The following is a 21571-nucleotide window of genomic DNA, read 5'->3' as shown; positions in this document are numbered from 1 at the left end:
AGGACCAGAAAGTTGGCCTTAATTTGAATTTATTATTTATTGATATTATTGCCCTATTATACCATACTAAAGAAGTGGGGTGTTGGGAGTCAAGTGGTAGCGCAGCAGGTTAAGTGCAGGTGGCGCAAAGCACAAGGACCAGCATAAGGATCCCGTTTCGAGCCTTGGTTCCCCACCTGCAGGGGAGTGGCTTCACAAGTGGTGAAGCAGGTCTGCAGGTATCTGTCTTTCTCTCCCCGTCTTCCCCTCCTCTCTCTATTTCTCTCTGTCCTATCCAACAACAATGACATCAATAAGAATAATAATAACTACAACAATAAAACAACAAGGGCAACAAAAGGTAATAAATAAATAGTTTTAAAAAATAAGATGTGGGGTGGTTTTTTTGTTGTTGTTGTTTGGCTGGTTTTGTTTTTTTGCCTCCAGGTTTATTGCTAGGGCTTGGTGCCTACACTACACTACACTGCTCCTGGAGGCCATTTTTTCCATCTTTTATTGTTATTGTTGTTGTTGTCCTTGGATAGGACAGAGAAATCGAGAGAGATGGGGAAGATGGGGAGAGAAAGACACCTGCAGACCTGCTTCACCACTTGTGAAGTGACCCCCCTACAGGTGGGGAGCTGGGGGCTTGAACTGGGATCCATACTGCAGGCTTAGCACTATGTGCACTTAACCCAGTGTGCCACCACCTGGCCTCCTTACTTTTTATTTACATGTTTGCTTTTACCTGTTTTCTACTGAGACTTTTCTCACTGATTAGAAGAACTTTGCTCATATTATGGATATTAATCGCTTTTCTACTGGACACTTTACTAACATTTCTACTTATTTGCCATTTGCTTTAATTTATCTCTAACATATATACACATAGGCCAGCAAGACAGCTCACATCTGGGGGGAAAGTGGGTGCCAGCTTTCCAGTGCATGTAGCCCAAGTTTGATCCCCATACCCACTACACTGGGAAGCTTCAGTCTATGTGTCCCCCACCCCAAGCCCCCATTATGAAAGCAAGAGAAAGGATACCAGGGCATCAAGGCTTTAAAGCAAGAAGCAGTGTTGATTAAAGCTGGTTGGCTCAGAGGATTAAGTTTCAAAGTCTGAGCTCTAAGCACAGAGAGCTTTCATATTTTATAAGATGAGCACTTCCTCTAAGTAACAAACTGTTACATGTAGTTTCTCTATGAGGCATATCACGTCTTGATTGACTCATACACGCATATTAGCCAACTTAAAAGGAAATAGGGAACCAGATTACAGAGAATCATGTCTGAGAGGTTCTGATGTCCCAGATTCGATCCCTCGCACCACCATAGACTGTAGCTGAACAGGTTTCTGATCAGTCTGTTTCTGTCTTTGTCTGCCCCCATCTGTATCTTTCTCATTAAAATAAAACAAAATTAATGACCATAAAATAATGACCAACTTTGAGGAAAATGTGTACTCATGATACTGGAAGGATAAAATAATGTAATTTAAAATTTAGAAAATTTTGTCAGGGAGCTGGCTGGTGGTGCACCTGGTTGACCACACATGTCACAGTGTACAAATACCCAGGTTTATACTCTGGTCCCCACTTGCAGGGGGGGAAGCTTCAGGAGCTGTGAAGCAGGGCTCTGGCTCTCTCCCTCTCTACCACCTCCTTCCCTCTCGATTTCTGGCTGTCTCTATTCAATAAATATAGGAAAAAAATTTTTTTTTTTGTGTCAACAACTTAAAATAATTAGGAAAGAGTTCTGAGATAGCATATAAGAAAGCAAGTATGGTTATTCATGCAAATGAGTTAAATTGATATGAGTTGGTGTTTGCATAGTATTGCAATCAGAGAAGGCATTATTTTGGGGGTGAGATTATGGACATTGCAGTGGGTACTTCAGGAAATCATCTCGCTTAGTATGAAGGTAGCCAGAAGCAATCAATAATTTACTTGCAGCTAGATAGCAGCAACACTAAGTAGATCAGCGGTTGGAGTGGAGAGAATTATTCAAGTGAGTGAAGAGAAATTAGGAGAACATTGGATGCATGGGAGTATTGACTTGTTCTGGGGCATAGCTGTGCTGTTAACTAGAGTTAGTTAAAAAAGGCCCCAGCTCTGAGTTGTGACTACTGACATTAGGGGTACAAGATGTCTTAATTAGGTCTTGGTTTGAATTACATCAACAGAATATGTTCATTTTTCAAGCAAATATTTTTATTTTTGTTATAGGGGAACCTCCATTCTTGCCAGAGTCTTTTGACCGAATTCTTCTTGATGCACCATGTAGTGGAATGGGACAAAGACCAAACATGGCTTGTACTTGGACTTTAAAGGAGGTGACATCATATCAACCACTACAGCGAAAACTATTTGCAGTGGTATGTGATACATTGACCTTTACTACTATGCTGTTCAAAAGACAGAGCAGTGGCTCATAGCAGCATTATTCACCATAACCAAAACATGGAAACAACCTAAATATCTTTCAACAATAAGCAAAGTGTGGCATATACATACAATGAAATACTTAAAAAGGAATGAAACTTATTTCTGATATTTGGTATTATAAACATGACTGAACATTATGCTGTGTGAATCAAACACAAAAGGACAATTTTTATATGATTCCACTTACATAAAGTAGAATAGAAAAATGCGCTGAAACAGAAAGTGGACTAGAGGTCACCAGAGACGAGGGATTTAACTAGGGATTTGTTGCTTATAGTGTACAGGCTTTCAATTTGGGATGATAAAAATATTCTGGAGATGCATGATAGTAGCACAGCAAAAAAAACATACTTAATACTACCAAATTAACAGTAGTTACAATGGTAAATGTTAAGTATATTTGCTCACAAAAACATAACACCTACTTTTAAATGCAAATGGCTTACTTTTAAAATTTTATTTATTAATTTTTTGATAGGATAAAGAGGTTGAGAGGGAGAGGGGAGGTAAAAGAGAGAAAAGGAGATACCTGAAGCACTGCTTCACTACTCACGAAGAGTCCCCCTTGCAGGTTCGGACCAGGGACTTGAACTCAGGTCTTGGTGCACAGCAATGTTTGTGCCCAACTGAGTATATCACAGCCCAGCCCCAAGGAGCTTACTTTTATGTTGATTCACCCTTTAGTCTATGCAGAAAATAGTACGGCATCTTCATGAGATAGTTATTGAATTTTGAACATTCTGCTTTATTAAAACAAAAAAAGTGGGGGCCCAGGCTTTAGTAGGTTAAGCGCACGTGGAGCGAAGTGCAAGGACAGATGTACAGATCTCGGTTTGAGCCCCTGGCTCCCCACCTGCATGGGGGTTGCTTCACAAGTGGTGAAGCAGGTCTGTAGGTGTCTGTCTTTCTCTCCCCCTCTCTGTCTTCCCCTCCTCTCTCGATTTCTCTCTATCCTATCCAGCAAAAAAAAAACAACAACAAGGGCAACAAAATGGGGAAAAGGGCCTCCAGGAGCAGTGGATTGTAATGCAGGCACCGAGCCCAGCGAATAACCCTGGTGGTAGAAAAAAACAAGGGGGCAGTTAATATTAGTTTGTATAAAGAATTAAATATGGGGGCCAGGTGGTGGTACACACATGTTGCAATGTGCAAGGACCCAGGTTTGAATCCCAGTCCCCACCTACAAAGGGAAAACTTTTCTAGTGAAGCAGGGCCGCAGGTATCTCTTTCCTTTCTCTATCATTCCCTTCCCTCTTAATTTCTGGCTGTCTCTATCCAATAAATAAATACAGATAAAAAATATAAAAAGAATTAGGCGTCAAATAAATTACACTTTTTGAATTTAAGATTCCTAGATGTGAGGTAAAAAATCATTTGAGAGGAGACACATTGAAAAGTGGGCCACAGCAGTGTCTAGGGTAGGTTATAATGATAAAAATCATGAATGTAACTGGTATTTTTTGTTACCAGAAGAACATCAGCTCATTTGAGAATTCTTAATGGTTTTATAAAAATTGGTCAGTAGATTTTTTTTTTCTTTTTCTTTTCTTTTTCCCCACCAGGGTTATTGATGGGGGTTGGTGCTTTGCAAGGTGAATACACTACTCCTGGTGATCATTTCTTCCTTTTAAAAATTTTCCTTTATTTGAGAGGACAGAGAAATTGAGAGGGGAAAGAAAGCTAGAGAGGAAGAGAGGGGGCTGGGTGGTGGTACACCTGGTTGAGCACACATATTACCATGCACAAGGACCTGAGTTTGATAAGTAGTGAAGTACTACAGATGTGTGTCTGTCTCTCTGCCTCTCTCCATCTCCTCCTTCCCTCTTGAATTCTCTGTCCTATCAAAAAAAAAGAATGGCATTTTATAATTCTGTGAAGCTGTCTTTGATTACATTTCTTTTTTTAGTAGCTAATTAAAAAAGCATTTTCTTTTGATTTTTCGTTATTCGATAGAGACAGATTTGGAAGGAAGGGAAGATAGAGGGACCCCTGTAGCACAACTTCATCACTTGTGAAGCCCCTCCTGCTGCTGCCTGCAGGTGGGACTGGGTCCTTGCATATGGTAACATGACTCTAATGGGTGTGCCACTGCCTGGATTCTGACTACATTTCTATTAATCTCTCACAGTATTTCCTCTTTAAAAGAGTTATTTATTTGATACAGAGAGACCACAGCACCAAAGCTTTCCTTCAATACTTCGGGGCCAGACTGGGTTGTACACATTGCAAAGCAGTGAATTTATCCAAGCCTCAGGCATAAAATCTTTTTGCACAACCATTATGCTATCTCCGCAGCCCTCAAGTGAGGTATTTTATTGGATTTATTTATTTACATAGGAGGGAGAACTAAGGCACCACTCTGGCACATGATGCTTGGGAATGAATTTGGGACCTTTTTTTTTTTTTTTGCTTCCAGGGTTATCGCTGGGGCTAGGTGCCTACACTACAAATCCACTGCTCCTGGAGGCCATTTTTCCCATTTTGTTGCCCTTGTTGTTGTTGGCTAAGACAGAGAGAAATCAAGGGGGGGGGGCAGGAGACAGAGAGGGAAAGATTAACACCTGCAGACCTGCTTCACCACTTGTGAAGTGACCCCCCTGCAGGTAGGGAGCTGGGGCTGGCTGGAACCAGGAACCTTAAATGGGTCCTTATACTTCGTGTCATGTGTGCTTAATCCACTGTGCTACTGCCTGGCCTGTGGGACCTCCTACTTTTAAACCCAGCATAGCAGCTGTACCATTTTCCAGGCCACTCCTAGTGTCTTCTTTTATTCCAAAACTGGCATTGACTTGTGTAACTTTTTCTTCTGTACAGTTTTCAGAAAATGCATCTTAGAAGCAAGTAGTAAAATAGAAGCTTTGTGTATTATCAGAAGCGCATTTTGAGTTGAAGATAGTATTAGGACACTTCTAGGGTCATATCAAAAAGAAAAAGATATCACAGAAGTAATTTTTTGTTTTTTTACTATGAGATTTTAGAATAAGGCACATATGTCATTATGCATTTGTAGAAACTGAGAATGTGAGGGGCCTGGTGGTGCACACGTTACAGTGCATAAGGACCCAGGTTCGAGCCCCCGGTCCCCACCTGCAAGGGGAATGCTTTGGGAGTGGTGAAGCAGTGCTGCCAGGTGTCTCTCTCTCTCTTCCTCTCTATCACACTCTTCCCTCTCAATTTCTGTCTCTATAAAATAATTAAAGATAATAAAAAATTTCAAAAAATAGAGAATGTGGGACGTGGTGTACTGTGAGTGTGCATGCTACAATGCGAGGACCCAGGCTTAAGCAGTGAAGCAGGTATGGAGGTGTTTTTCTTTCTCCATATCTTCCCTCCCTTCTCAATTTCTCTGTTCTATCAATTAAAATAGAAAAAGAAAAGAAAAAAGGAAAATGGCCACTGGGAATAGAGGATTCGTAGTATAGGCATCAAGCCCCAGCAATAACTGTGGTGGCAATAAAATTAAAAAAAAAAAAAGTCTGTTTTAGAATCAGCACATCAGGGTTGGAATCAAAGTCCCCCATATAATTTACTGTGGGTACATTGTTCTGTTGGTGAGAAATGGGGATACTATGGCTCTATTAATTTATCTACCTTGCTGGAGATAGTAACAACCCCTATGTTACAAGTTGAAGAACTTTCATGTCTAGGATTTGAAGCAGTAACTGGCATACAGTAACACACTTCAAGCTTTTGTCAGCATACTGTGCTTAAGAAAGTATAAGTACATTTGTGATTATGTGTGTGCATATGTACTTATAAATACAGTTAGCATAATAGTCTTGAGTTTCATCCATCTAACCCCTCAAGACTTGATTTCATCATTTTAAACAGGAGAGCAGTATTCCATTGAGTAGATAGCGCACAACTTCATTTTCTGGTCATCTGTCAATGGGTATTCAGGTTGATTGTATGGTTTGGCTATTGTGAATAATGCTGCTTTGCACATATCCTTTTGAATTAGTGTCTTTCCTTTAGATAAATGCCTAGGAGTAATAGCTGCAGTACAGGAAGTTATTTCCACTTTTAGTTTCTTAAAGAATATCCAAACCTTTTCTGTGGGGATTGCTGCACCAATCAGTGTTCTCACCAGAAGTGTATTATAGTTGCCTTTTCTCTACATCCTCACCAGCACTTATTTCCAGTCTTTTACTCATAGATCATTCTTCCCAGTGTGGAGTGATATCTCACTATGGTTTATTTGCATTGCCCTAATAATTAGTGATGATGTGCATTTCTTCATATTTCTGAACCATCTGTATGCCTTCTTTGGAGAAGTACAATTCAGATCTTTTGCCTGTATCTTACTGGGTTCCTTGGGTTTATTATTATTATTGAGTTGTAAGAGTTCCTTAGTTTAGATATCAACCCTGTCAGACATCATTGTTCAGTTATTTTCTTCCAGTTGCTGGGTTGCCTGTATGTGTTGTGGTTTTCATCTGCTATGTAAAAGCCTTTTAATTGGATCTAGTCCCATTTGTTTATTCTTACCTTAGATTTCCCATGTCAATGAAATCTCCAAATATATCTCTGAGACTGGTAGTATAGAATTGACCAAGAAATCGTGCCTAAACTAAATGTAAATTAGAGTTTTTCAGTGTTATCTTGCTTTAGAAACTGATTGAACTCATTGGGAAAGTCTTGGTCCAAATTCTTCTTCTAGCGTTTGCCCTTCTTCCATAGCCAGTCAACAGCGTCAGGTTGAGCCTGATGTCAAGTTTCGAGACCTCCTTTGAATCTGGAGAGGTGGCAGTCATTGACTATGTGGGTCATAGTCTGTCTGTAGCCGCAGGGGCAGTTCGGGTTGTCTCTGGCTCCCCAGCGATGGAACATAGCGGCGCACCGGCCCAAATGAACTGTAGTAGCTCCAAGACAATTAATCTAGTTTTGGATATTCTAATGATGTCAAGAATCCTGCTCATACAGAACGCCATTTATCTTAAATACTTGAAAGTTATTATATATATCCCTTGAAATGTTTCTTTGATCTTGTGAATATACATAGTGTGGCCACATTTTTCTTTAGGCAGTTCAGCTGTTGAAGCCAGGGGGCATGCTGGTTTATAGTACGTGCACTATCACCCTGGCAGAGAATGAAGAACAAGTTGCCTGGGCCCTCAAGACATATCCTTGCCTTCAGCTTCATCCCCAGGTAGGAATGGTAGTAGAGAGGCCAGGTGGTGGTGCACCTGGTAGAGCACACAAGTTGCCATGCCTGAGGACCCTGGGCTCAAACCCCTGGTCTCCACTTGTGGTGGTTGGGGTGGGTGGGGCAGAGCTTTAGGTGTCTCTACTCCCTAACCCATTTTTCTTTTGTCCCTAGTAGAATAAAGGGAAGTAAAAAGGCCACTAGCACTGATGGAGTCTGTGTGCAGACAATAAGCTAGTAATAACCCTGGTGGCAAAAATAAAATAATTTCAGTCTTCTGTTAGCTGATTAATCACAGAAATTTAAGGCTAAATTTCTGAAACAATACAATATTCAAGAAAAAAAAATTTTTTTTTGATAGGACAGAGAACTTTTCAGGGAAGATATGGAGAGAGACACCTGCTATACTTGTTCCACTGCTCATGAAGCATCCCCCTGCAGGTGGGGAACAGAGGCTTGCACCTGTACGTTTGCACCTGGCTCTCACATTTTTAATATTAAGTCCATTTTAGGCTGCTCTGGATGTATTTTTATCTCGTTTATCCCTGTATTAGTGCCACAGAGCTCAGGTGTACTTTTGTACCATGTCCCTTTCAGTTGTGGCTCTTGTTCATTACACAGATCTTTATTTTAAAATTGCTGGGGCTGGTGTACCCAGTTGAGCACACATTTTTCAATGTGTAAGAACTGTCTCCCCCTTTCCTCTCAATTTCTCTGTCACTATCCAATAGATAAATCTATTTTTTTTTTTTTTAATAAATCTGGGTTGCAGATCTAGATTTCAATGATATGGAAAATGTTGAGCTTTTTTTTCTTTTTTTCTCTTAAAGCAAAATCCAAATAGTCTTTAATAGCTCAGATGTCAAAAAATTAACTATTAGAATAGTTCAGGATTATAGTTCCTTATCAAAACTGTGTAAAATTTAAAAAGTGCTCTACTTTTACTTAGCACTGCCTTTTTATTTATTTATTTTTTTTACCAAGACTAGATTTGTTTTAGTTCATGTTGGTTGAGATTGTTTAAATCTGTCATTCTTATTCAGATACAGATACACTAACTTTAGTAATTTCTTGTAAAGAATTCTAATAAGTAATTGTAATAACAAAGTAAGAACCATCTGGTTCAAAAATTAAGACCATTGCATTGTAGATAAAAAAGAGAATTCAGAATTAACATACAACCAGCCTGAAGTGATGGATTCAAGGAGGATTATGGATTTGTTGGTGATAGTGGTTTACAACTGTCACTTAACCCCTTATAGCATTTGTATTCTTCTAAATGATGGAGCCTTAATGTATCTCCGGTATTGCAGCACACAAAGAAAGCTTATATAATTGGTATGGATCAGAGAAAGGCATCACTAGATACCTAAGGGAGTCCTGTCAACTTTGGTACAGCTTATGAAATTGAATTTATTATTGTAAACACTCCATTTATTGAGTTCTAGACATGATGCCACCTTTTAAAAATCTCAGCACTGAGTAATTTTATCTGTTTTATAGAAAAGGAACACAGGGGTAAGTGAAGTTAATGTAGGCACCACTGGTAAAATGAGACTGTGTACTCCTATGTCTGTATGGTACTCAGGCCTTTTGTAGTGTCAAACATACTGCGGGAGGAGAGTTGTTCATCCTTCAGGTGAGAATGTATCACCACTTCCCTGGAAAAACAGCATGTATAACCAACTAAAAGACAAGATACTTTTTACTAATTTTTCTACTTCAGAATTCAGTGTGTCTTTTAACTTGTACACAGGCACACTAATTATAGGATGTTCATACATATTTATTCATCTCCAAACAGGAACCACAGATTGGAGGAGCAGGAATGATGGGAGCTGGCCTGTCTTCAGAACAGTTGAAGCAGCTGCAGCGATTCGATCCATCTGCTGTGCCATTACAGGACACTGACATTGATTCTCTGAGAGATGCCAGAGTGGAAGACATGATTTGGCTGGCAAATAAGGATTGTATAGGGTTCTTTATTGCAAAATTCATAAAATGCAAAAGCACACGGGATTCTTAGAAATGAAGCTTCGAACATTCACTGTTGGTAGGGTTTGGTTTTTTTTTGTTGTAAATCAACTGTTTTCAGGCCAACTGACTGATAGTGTGGTTGCTAAGGAAACAGAAAAGGCTGCCAGCTGTTGAACTAGTGATTGTGAGAGACAGACAGAGGAAGGATGGTGAAAATAGCTCACTTGGAAATTGAGCTGTGACTCAGGTTTGAGCCTGGTTGTCGCCACACAGAAGGAAGCTTCAGTGCTGTGGTTTATTATTATTTTTTAATCTTTTTTAAAAAGGGGAGGAGGGGGAGTCGGGCTGTAGCGCAGCGGGTTAAGCGCAGGTGGCGCAAAGCACAAGGACCGGCATAAGGATCCCGGTTCGAACCCCGGCTCCCCACCTGCAGGGGAGTCGCTTCACAGGCGGTGAAGCAGGTCTGCAGGTGTCTGTCTTTCTCTCCTCCTCTCTGTCTTCCCCTCCTCTCTCCATTTCTCTCTGTCCTATCCAACAACAACAACAACAATAATAACTACAACAAAAAAACAAGGGCAACAAAAGGGAATAAATAAATAAAATAAATAAAAAAAAAAAAAAAAAAAAAGGGGGAGGAGGGTCAATAGCATAATGGTTATGCAAAAAAAGGTGAGATGGTATGAGATTATGTTTTGGTGTTTAATTTTTTTCTGTTTAACAGCATAAAGAGAAGGAGATGCCAATCAATTTATGGAACCTATTCTAACTTGGGGTCTTGTGTGTTAATTTGTAGAGAAGGCAGGTAATGGTTAATGTTACAATCAGTGAATCAAAAGGAATAAAACTAGTAATTTTTAATTTGGCTATAACACGTAATTGTTTTCAATTCCTAAGTAGTTCCTTAGGAATTCAGTGCATGGGAAGCATGACATTTACCATACTGAAAAACATGATTTAATGAGGGGCGGTGCTGGGGCTCATCTCGAGGGACCTCATGCATTCAAGTTCTGTGCTATTTCCTGGCCACTGAATGACTGCCCATTACTTGGTAAGTCAAACCTCATACAAATATAGTCTGGACCTCACTGTTAACTTTTCATGATTTTTAAAGTAAAACTCTTCACTCTTTAGATTAAAAGACTATTATAGAAAGTTATTAGAGGGGGCTGTGCAGCGGCATGACTGCTACAATGTGCAGGCATCTGTGTTCAAATCCAGCCTGCAAGGGGAAAGCTTCACACATGGTGAATCAGTGCTTCAGGTGTCTATCCAATATATACGTTTCATAAAAAGTTGGAAACGGTTGAGTGCACATGTTATATTCCTCATTTTGTATAACACAGATATTTGATCAGGAGAAAAAGTATTGCTTTGTCTGAGAATTGGCACATTTTACCAATGTGTTTAAAAAAAAAACCACCTCAAAATCCCTTTTCTCTCGTGCACTCTGCAGAGCCTTATGGGTGCTAAGCTGGAATAAAGGGGTAGACAATCTGCTTAGAAGTAGAGATGCACATTTTTGATTAGCATAATATGTATTAAACAGTAAGGACGAATACATTTTTTCTTTTAACAGATATGCTGAGGAGATTTCTTAAAGAGTAAGTTGGAAAATAGATCCATTTCATATTAAGGAATACAGAGATATAAGAAAAAATACAAAAAGGAAAAAAGTCAGGGGAAATATTGTGATAAAAATTTTTGCCTTTTTCTACATTTAGTCATGAGAGATGTTTCTATGGAAACCGAAAGCATTTTAATTCAGCATTGACTACATTTCAAATGGCAAAGTGAAGTATAAGTAGATAGCATCTAGCAAAATTAAGCAACAGACCCAGAACCATCCAGTTACCTGTATATGCTGCCATTGTGACTCTTGGAGTTTCAGTAAGATCAGAGCATCCAAGAGTAACAGCATGACATTACTAAGCAAAGAGACCAGATGAGTAGTGAAATTGATCATCATATGGTTCTACTTTTTAAAAATGAAAAACATAATTCAAAATCAAGAATTGCTGCACATGTAGAATTAAGTTCAGAAGAAAATTTTGATCTCAAAAGATCCTTTACCTACCTGAATCACCCCCCCTCCCCAGATACATTGGGAAGACGAGTGATGGCACAGCTCCTGAGGAAGATGCTTTCCAAGGGGTGAGTGTTGACGAATACTTAAAACATTCTCAGCTGTAACCATTTTCCCTAAAAATGCAATTAATACTAACAGTAAACAGTGCAGAAGCCAGCTCTTTATTTGTTTCACAGGAATGACTTTAAACCAGGTTTCTGAACAGTTCAGTGTAGCTGACAGTCAATGTATAACAGGAATGCAGAGCAGAGCATGTTAGAAATGTGGCATTGTCCAAAGAGTACGATCTGACTAGACAACCTGCATTTAGCAGCACCTTTGTGTAACAGCAACTTAAGTGAGCAGCAGAGGAGAAGCATTGGAAAACCTGAAATGAGTTTGACACAGAACAGAACTGTTAACATTTCCAGCATTTCCTAGGTTGACTACAAAAATCATGATCCCACAACTAAGTAAGTTAAGAGTGAGCCTTTGCTGTGTGAAGAGACTACAGTTTAACATTTCATAAGTCAATATATATCCCGCTGTCTTTGGGGTTATTTCTTTTAAAAAGTTGAACACATAATTTACACATATGCCACTACAGCGTTTTCACATATAAATGCTCTTACGCCAAATCCTGCAAGTGCTGGTTTTTGAGGGATACTCTGATTTGGACCATCCTGTTTCACAGTAAAGTGAGAAACTGAGAATCTAGGAATCAATGGTCCTGTCTCTTTGAAAGAGATTTATGGTAGCAGCAAGGAAGATAAACACCAGTTACACTTTCAGAATTTAACTGGGATGAAATTATATGTATTAAAGGATGGGGCTAGTGGTCCATAACATCTTACCATTAATGAACACTTATCAGAAATACTTCATGGAAGAACTTGGAATATGGTTTTCCCATGAGGTAAAGAGTTTGAATATATGTATGTATTATGAATGTTTATATATATGTACATTATAGGGATAAACTCTATAGAGAAGAAAACCAGAGCAATGCTCAGCTCAGGCTTTATGGTGGTGCTAGGGATTGAACCTGGGACCTGATGCCTCAGCATGAAAGTCTTTTTGCATAACCATTAGGTTATCTTCCCCAGACCTATAATTTTTTTTCAAAGTGAGTTACTTTAAAGGTTGGGGGAATGATTAGTTTTATTTATAAAAGTCTGAGAATATTTGGCAAGAACTTGAAGTAATCAAGCAAAACAAAAGATAGGTTAACTTATTTAACAAAATAGCAATCATTTAATATACAGATCTGAAGTTAGACAATAATAAATAGGCATTTTTGAGGAACAAACTTTTAAGTTCAGAGTACTTGCATATCTAATAAATACTGTCTTACCTGCCCAAAATGGACACACAAATAGAAGAGTTTAGTCTTAGCATAACCACAGTGAGCTTCTTAAAGTAGTTTAATTCAGGCATGGAGAATAATCTCTCCTGGGTTTCCCTTCAGAGTAGTTGTCTGATGAAGGAAAACATTTTATTCATGTCAGCACATCCCATTTTCCCTGCTTAATTCTGAAGAGCAGAAACTTTGGTTATAAGAAGCACTTCTGGGTATTGATGTCCATACAATGAGAGTGTTTGATTTGGTGGTGATGGGGGTGGAATGACTGGTAAACTGGGAAACCAACAATAGAACAATAGGCAAGGTTAGAAAAGGAAGTGGGAGAATTTAGAAAAATTTATTTTCCCACGAAGTAATTCTACAAGCTGTGTAAACATTTCTTACTAAAACAAGTACTCAAACACACAAAAATTGTACATTTCCAGTGAAACACTCAGTTAAAAGTTGTCTGTTCTTGTACGCTCTAGGAGCAAAAACAAGGAGTCAGTCAACGAAAGCTTTCATAGTCACCTTTGGCAGCAAGCTTCCTCACATTCCCTGACTGCTCAGTGGATCATTAAAGCAACATGTAGCACAGTTAAATATGAAACCAGGTGGGCAGAACTCTTTAGCAGTCTTAGCTTTCATCTTTAGCATCGATTCATTCTCAACCAGTCACTCATGCACACTAATACACAGACACGCACACAGAGTTCTGGCTTGTGGATACTCCAGTGCAGTGACAGAAGACATTAGCTACTAAGAATGTGTCACAATTAGTGAGAATTGCATGGATTAGAACAACCTTTGGAGTTTGGTTATATCTCCCATAATTTATGGTCAAAATTATAAACTTATAAGGATGGTAAAATACTTGGAAATCAAACCTTTTCAAGTCAAGCAATCACACGTATTTACAGTATATACAGACTTCCTTCTAGAATGGGGATGGATGTCTAGACAATGTTATTACAAATTTCCTGAATGTGGGCATTTCTAGTCCCTGTAGTTCATAAAGTAAATCTGCTAAGTTGGCATTAAGACTCTAAAATAGTGTGATCAAACTGATATATATTATATAGTTATCATAAGGTGTTTGCAGAAACATTTACAAACTCTCTATACAGTACACAGTACTAGTACATAGAAAATAGAATCTAACTTTATGATTCCCTCTGTGTAAGGCAAGACTGAATCTGTCCCCAAATTTAGTCAGCCAGAGGTATGAGCAACAGTGGTCCTTGGATGAATGAATATGCAATTCAGGTGCCTACATGTCAAAATCTGGAAAAGTGAGACTTTCACTTTTTATCTGGGTTGATTTTTGCTTGTTGGATATATCCACTAGGTTTTCTTAAAGTACATAAGCCACCTGCATGACAACAGCTTTTGTTCAAGTGGCAGCTACCCAAAAGTCCAGCCTACAACCAGGGCACTGCAGCTCTACCAGGCAAATTTATGTTGCGCTTAAAAAAAAAAGTTTATTAATACTCTATTTCATGCTATTGCTATTCAAGCAACAGCAGTACAAAATATACAAGACAAATCACATATGATTGCAATATAGACCCCAAAGAATTTGAGGGCACTGTTATACAAGACTTAAAAAAAAAAACTCACAAAAGGGCAAAAGTCACTGGCGGATGTAAACATCCCTGTTCCACTCCCCTGCCTCATTCCGTCTTTTGGATATCCCCTCTCCATCTCTGTCACAATAGCGGTCCTTGGATTTATGTCGGCTTCGTTGTTTGTTGCATTCATTGTGGTCCTGCTCCAGCTCCCTGGAGCGGTGCCGAGACTCCTTGTGTCTGTGCTCTCCGCTCCCGTGGGCATCATCGCGGTGGTTGTGGTCACGGTGTGGGGCATAGTGGTCCACATGCTCATGGTAGTAATCTTCTTTTGGCTCCACATAGGCAGAGTCTCTACTTTCCTGGGTCTCCGAGTCGAACGTCTCTTGTCTGGAGAGACCTCGACTTGTACCACTGCGATGGTTGTGGTACTGGGAAGAACGGTGCTGGGATTTCTTGACAGGTTCCAGGCAGGGCTCTTCTTCAGCTTGGGAAGCAGAACGAGCGGGAGCAGCACGATCAGTTCTCTGATCACCTTGAGAACCCTGGGAGCAAAGATCAGCATCAACCACGGTGAGAGGAATTAATGACTAATATCCCCAGTATCTAAAATGATGAGATGAAAGCTAACCTACTTGTTGGGACTTGATGCCTGCATGACAATTCCCTTGTTCCCAGTGGCTTTTTAAAATATATATATAATGAAAAACACAAGCTGTTGGGGCCAGGTGGTGGCACACCTGTTTGAGTACATGTTAGAATGTGCAAGGACCAGGTTCAAGCCCCCGGTCCCCCCCTGCAGGGGGAAAGCTTTGTGAGTGATGAAGCAGGGCTGCAGATGTCTCTTTGTCTCTATCCAATAAATGATAATAAAAAAATAAAACACACAATCTGTTTATGAAGCTTCCCCTCTGCATGTGGAGAATGGGAGCTTGAACCTGTGTCCTTTTGCATTCTAACGTGGACTCAGGCATGGTAACGTGTGTACTGCTAGATGCAACACCATCACCCAGCAGCATTTTTTTTAAGACTTATAATGTCTAGAAAAGTACAAAGAGTAGCTGTATGGAGGGAAAGTTTTTTTGTAAAGATAGACACCACACCACCACCAAATTTTCCTTCAATGTGGTGGTAGCTGAACTCAGACCTGGGTAGCTCGAGGAAAAGCAGCACATTATCCAGGCATTCTTTTTCTGTTTTGCTTTGATAAAGGGGGAATCCTGCACACATGAAGTACTCTTAACTATTTGAATATACCTGGGAATATTTACAATTTTAAAATAAGGGAAAACACCAAATGTACACAATCAGTGTTTTGTGTTAGGAGATAGGCCAGTCGCACTCCTAAGCCAAAAAACAGGTAAATTTATGTAAGGTAATATATCTAGGCAATCTGGTTCCACCATCTGCTGCTGACAATGGAGAAAGTTCATTATTCCCTGTGATTTTTTTTTTTTTTACTGGGATGTCATTGCTCCAGGCTGGCTTTGCCAGAGATAAAAAGACACCACCATTCTATAGCTTTCTCAAATGCAGTAGAGGCCAGGTTTGAACCCGAGTAGTGGATATGGCAAAGCAAATGCACTATCCAAGGGAAATAGGGCCAGCAAAAAATAGTTGTCTTAATGAACATATAAGTTAGTGTGTATGTATTGTTTGCTTTTTTTTTTTTTGCAGGTATCCAACTCCCACTGATGGTATTTCTTAGTTTGCATCAGACTACTGAAACAACAGTGTTCCGGATCCCTGGGCTTGCATCCCAGTGAGTAACGCTGGGCAGTCTAATAATGTCTGTGTTCCTACTAGTACAGGAGGTAGAGCACACAGCATGTGATGCTGACTTCAGTCCCCCTTACCTGTGAATTAGAGGCGAGAGGGGGGCTAATAGGCAGAGCTGAAGTCGTTAAAGTTCGACTGTGGAGGGGGTTGGGGAGACTGCTGCTAGGTGGGTGGGTGGCCTTCCAATAGGCCTCCAGGTAGTCAGCAAGGTGCTCACAGGCGTCCTCAAGCTGATTCTCATCCAAGATCACATCAAACAGCTCCTGCAGAGGCAGACATCTCAGCACTCTCAAAGTAGCCCAGGGCTGGGTCACATATCACATTCATTCCCCAGTATCAGAGGAAACAACTCAGAAGTGAGGCCTCTGACTTTGGGGTGCTTTAATAGCAACAAGCAGAAGGTGAAATAAATGGCCTAATAGGAAAGATGCACATAGAAAATCTGAACAGTAGAGAAAGAAGCTGAATCTTAGAAACTAACGAGGCAGGATTAAGAGATGAAGTTTGGCAGAAGTTGAAACCACTGAGTCAACAAGGGTCATTTACCATACTCAGCAGTCAAAAAATACTGTAATCTTGAGAGGCAGCCTGTTAGATAATAAACCAACTCCAAATGGGTCCATCTTACATGAGTTTTCACTGGAGTGTCATTTCTGCAGGATTCCATGACTCCAAGTGGGCTTTATAACTTTCAGATAGAGTGAAAGATGTCTGCATACTAAAGCCAGACCATTGAGATAACTAGCACTGCTCCACCACTCAAATTCTACTTGGGGGCATGGAGAGAACATTATCTCCATAAAGCACAATCTTGTTTCTTTTGTGTTAGGTAGTAATGAGTACAGGGTAGGCCATGGTCTGGACAAGTGCTCTCAGTGATCAGTTCCAACCTCAGCTTCACTACCCTGTAAATAGAGACAACTTACTGGAGGACACTGGGCCAGTTTATCGGCTGCTACCATCTGGACATTGAGGTGTTTAGCTTGAGATTTCCCTCGAGATTTTATTAACCGTTGTAAAACCTGTAAAGCATCAGATTTATTTACTTAGTTTTCCTGAATGCAGGATTCTGCTAACAAAGATTACTTTTCCCATGGCCTCTTTATATACAGGATAAATGACAGTTCAATTATGTGTAAAGTTAACAAACCTTAGTTTTCAAATGGTATATGGAACTTATTTGCAGATTATGACACTGAAGCCCCTTCCAATGTAGTGAGGGCTTGACTTGAACACATGGCAAAAGCAGCACATTATTCTAAGTAAGCCATTTTACTGGCTCTGTTTTGATTTTTTTTTTTTGGGTGGGGGTGCCCAGGGTTATTGCTGGGGCCTGCACTGTGAATCCACTGCTCCCACAGACCTGCTTGTGAGGTGACACCCCTGCAGGTGGAGAGCCGGAGTCCCTGTGCTTGGAGCTTAACTTGCTGTGCTACCACCCGGCCCCCTTGGTTTTTTTAAAAGTAATTTATTCCCTTTTTGTTGTTGTTGGATAGGGGAGAGAAAGACAGACACCTGCAGATCTGCTTCACTGCCTATGAAGCGACTCCTTTTTTTTTTTAAAAGGTCAACAGCTACATATTTTAGCAAGGAAATACTACATAAACAGCAGTTCTTCTGTTTTTGGCTGTCACTGGGGCTTTACCAGGGCAGGCTCAAACTAAGATTGTCCCCAATAACTTTATCATGAAATTGTGTTTGGAAAATGTAGCACAGGCATATTTAAAGTGCCATAGCATCACTCTGGCATCTGCCACACATGGGACTGCACTCAGGATCTTATACTTGACATGCCACTGTGCCACTTCGTGGGTTCCTAATAAGAGTTATTCTTACGTCAGAACAAGACAGTCTTGTTTTAACTATTACCATGTATGAGTGGCATGGTGGTGAAGGATACCGCACCCATTTGTTGTGTACCATTCTGCGAAGCTGGCCATAGATTGGTTAAATGAGTATTAAAAAAATTCTTCACTACCATGTCTCTTCAAACACAGGGGGAACAATAACTACCCTACTTACCTTAGGAGAAGAGATCTTGACGTATACTATAATCGGGGCCAATGAGGTTTTACTAAGTTGAGCTGGGTGATTGATAGTATCCGCATCAAGGACTACCAATTGTAGTGTTCTTGCAAGTTCAAAAATCCTTTCAATTTCACTCTGGACTTCCGCTGTACAGGGTTGAAGTTTGTTTAAAAGTACAGTATGTTTAGACCAAATAACGTAAAATGATATACAGTTCTTTAGCAGGTGAGTCATTAGGTTAGTGTTTATAGATAATCTGATAAAAGCTGTCTTTTATAAAGGGCTGGTTTTTCAGAACACCTCACTATTTACTCCCAGTGTTAGCACTGAGACTTATTGGCTATAAAACACTGTACAATTGACACATCTTTCACATGTTTGCTAGGGAGTAGTAGTCAGAAACAATCACTACCAACTTTCTTTTCATTGCAAGGGCTTATCTTTGTTTAGATGCCACCTGTGGGTATACTTTCTGCATGTGATAGTCTAGCCAGTTGGAATACATAAGGGTGCCTATAACAGTTTCCCAAAAATACCACTCGCAGATTTTCCACCTTGAATGCCAAGGAAATGTCTTTAAATTTATCTAATTCTCTAAAACAATAAATGTTCTATACTGATCCTGAGCTATTGAATGAGGTAGTGGAAGTCTATATAGTGTAAAAGGTGGAATCTTTACAAATTGATATAACTTTTAATTCCCCTTACATATTTGGACTCATACATCTCAGTCTGTTAAATTACACATAATCACATAAACTACACTAGCATAATGCAACTAGAAACAAGTCAAATTAAGCAGAATAAGTGACCTCATTTCTTTAAACAAAAGATTGGATCCTGAATCAAGCAAATAGTTAGTCTACATAAATATTTGGGCCAATAAAGGGAATACAGAATGAATTCACTTCAACTACTAAAGGTCACGTATGATGTTCTTAGTTGAGGTAATTTATATGTACTTTATTTCATATATATATAGATGTGGAAACCCTTAGAATATTCGATGACTATGAATGGGAAGAACTTTATTCAGTGCGTTTCACTGATGTGGAACAGAAATTTGTAAAAGCATTTATAGAACAACAAGCTGGAGTCACCTGCTCATTTCAAATTATACCACAGTGCTATTAGTCACCATATCAAAGTGAATTAGCACAAACCAGAAAAGAAAAATCAATAGCCCAGAAAACTGATAGAAAAGGGCAACGAATATACAATAAGGGAAAGGTAGTAACCAAAGGAGGACCACACCTAACTACCAGGGTTCCATATCGATAACTAATATGCTTGCCATCTGGGTGTTCACCTCAAGAAAAGTAAAACATTAATTTAAAAAAGCTATTTGCTCCTTATACTCATTGCAGCACTATTTATACAAGCTAAGATAAGAAAGTAACTTGTCTATTGATGGATAACTGGGTAAATTAAATGTGACATGCATGCATAAACATAGCACAGAGGAATATTGCCCATCATAATAGTTATAGTCAACTCTGTTACATAGGCAAGAATATTCATCCATAAAAAAAAAACAAACTTCCCATTGTATCAGCTTACTGAAATGTGTAATCTTTTTAAAATAAAAATTGATGAGAGCAGATTGGTGGTTGCCAGAGACTGGGTGAAATGGTTAAAGGTGCTCAACAGGTACAAACTCAGTTATAAAAGTACCAAGTGTATGAAAGTTAAGTCAGAGTACCATAAAAATGAATTTGAGGGAGTCAAGTGGCTAGTAGCGCAAAGTGCAAGGACCGGCGTGAGGATCCTGGTTTGAGTCCCTTCACAGGCGGTGAAGCAGGTCTGCAGGTGTCTTTCTCTTCCCCTCCCCATTTCTGTCTGTCCTATCTAAGAACGACGACATCAATAACAAGGGCAACAGAAGGGAAAATAAAAAAATATCTATCTACAACAAATAAATTTGAGTTCAGGTTCTGATGTACTCTTAGTTATGGAAACCCCTCTGGTGACTCCTGGAGTGGGATTGAAGAAACAGAATAAATACAATCTAGCAAATTCAGTTGTAGAAATTAGGTCCTTAATATACAGTATGTCATATGTAGAGAGAGATATTTGTAAAACAGACTGGCCATATTCATACCTGCCAATCTTTGGACAAGCTATAGTTTCAAATTAGTAAATAAGGCTTAAATGTTTTTAGTGAGTTGTCTGTACCTCAAAATTCACTGTAATTGTTTACCTTTCCCTACCTACTTTCCAGCTGTTCACAAAAATGAAAACACAAGTACTGATTTAATTATAGCTACTCTATGAGGTGTTAATGCTTAAAAAACAGTATTATCACTCATAAACTGAAGTTGAGAAAGAAGAGCAGAAAGGGAAATTCAAAGCAGGATCTGACTGAGTTTGGAGTAGGGCACCCAAGTAAAAATCTCTGTGTGGAGGGTGAGGGTGGGATAGGACACACACACACAAACAAACCAGTATTAACACTGCTATGGGACAGTGTAGTCACAATTCACTTTTTAAAACTAATCTTTCCTGTCAATAAAACTATAACCTGAATGTATACCACTTGCCTTGGAGAAAGCAAAAGATTGTGTTATGTATCAATAGTTGAATATGTTAAGGCCCAGAATACTCTAATAAAATTAATTGTTAAAAAGAAAGCATAAGTTTGTGAATACAAAGCCACTGTCCACATTTGAATAAATACTTGGGTCTCAAAATCCTGGTGCTTAGGGAGAGAGGCATTGTCAGTATTTGACCACCTATGTATCCAACAGATTTACTCAATGCGTGCTTGGTGCCAGTGTGTTGGGAGGACACAAGAAGATTCCATTCCTGAACTTAGGGTTTATGATCCAGAGACAGATATTAGTAGTCCTTGAAAGTCACATGACACTTTTTTCTTGCCTCCAGGGTTATTGCTGGGGCTTGGTGCCTGTACAACAAATCCACTACTCTTGGAGGTTATTTTTCCCTTTGTTGCCGTATAGGACAGAGAGAACTCGAGAAGAGGGGGAGATACCTGCAAACCTGCTTCAACACTTGTGAAGCGACCCCCCTGAAAGTGGGGAGCCGGAGGCTCGAACCAGGATTCCTGCACGGGTCCTTGCACTTTGCACCATGTGTACTTAACCCACTGCACTACTGCTTCACCCCCTCACACTGTGACACAGATGTGAGCTGCATTATTCAGAGGAGAGAAAACAACTACCCAGAGAAAGAACTATGTACACCTATATTCATGGAAGCACGATTTGTAATTAGCTCAAACTT

At 39.6% G+C, this 21571-nt stretch overlaps 2 protein-coding genes across 12 annotated transcripts in view; one reads left to right on the top strand and one right to left on the bottom strand.

Annotated features, from left to right (window-relative positions):
* The window catches only part of NSUN6 (NOP2/Sun RNA methyltransferase 6), a 50575-nt gene extending 40171 nt beyond the window's left edge, over positions 1–10404 (top strand). For 2 of the 3 annotated variants that reach the window (XM_007526701.3, XM_060192248.1), the window contains exons 9-11: positions 2205–2353; positions 7447–7572; positions 9374–10404. In XM_007526701.3, coding sequence (XP_007526763.2) covers positions 2205–2353; positions 7447–7572; positions 9374–9595 — 497 coding nt within the window. In that variant the 3' untranslated portion in view covers positions 9596–10404. The remainder of the gene's footprint in view (positions 1–2204; positions 2354–7446; positions 7573–9373) is intronic. The other variant, XM_060192249.1, reaches the window with a different exon arrangement.
* Positions 10405–11772: 1368 nt separating this feature from the next.
* CACNB2 (calcium voltage-gated channel auxiliary subunit beta 2) overlaps positions 11773–21571 on the bottom strand; it is a 389518-nt gene continuing 379719 nt past the window's right edge. For all 9 annotated transcript variants that reach the window (XM_060192240.1, XM_060192243.1, XM_060192242.1 and 6 more), the window contains 4 exons: positions 18323–18474; positions 17227–17322; positions 16378–16563; positions 11773–15066 (listed from right to left, as the gene is read on the bottom strand). In XM_060192240.1, coding sequence (XP_060048223.1) covers positions 14587–15066; positions 16378–16563; positions 17227–17322; positions 18323–18474 — 914 coding nt within the window. In that variant the 3' untranslated portion in view covers positions 11773–14586. The remainder of the gene's footprint in view (positions 15067–16377; positions 16564–17226; positions 17323–18322; positions 18475–21571) is intronic.

Source organism: Erinaceus europaeus, chromosome 6, assembly GCF_950295315.1.
Source record: "Erinaceus europaeus chromosome 6, mEriEur2.1, whole genome shotgun sequence".
NCBI classification, from domain to species: Eukaryota; Metazoa; Chordata; class Mammalia; order Eulipotyphla; family Erinaceidae; genus Erinaceus; species Erinaceus europaeus.
This window is presented reverse-complemented; position numbering and strand designations above follow the sequence as displayed.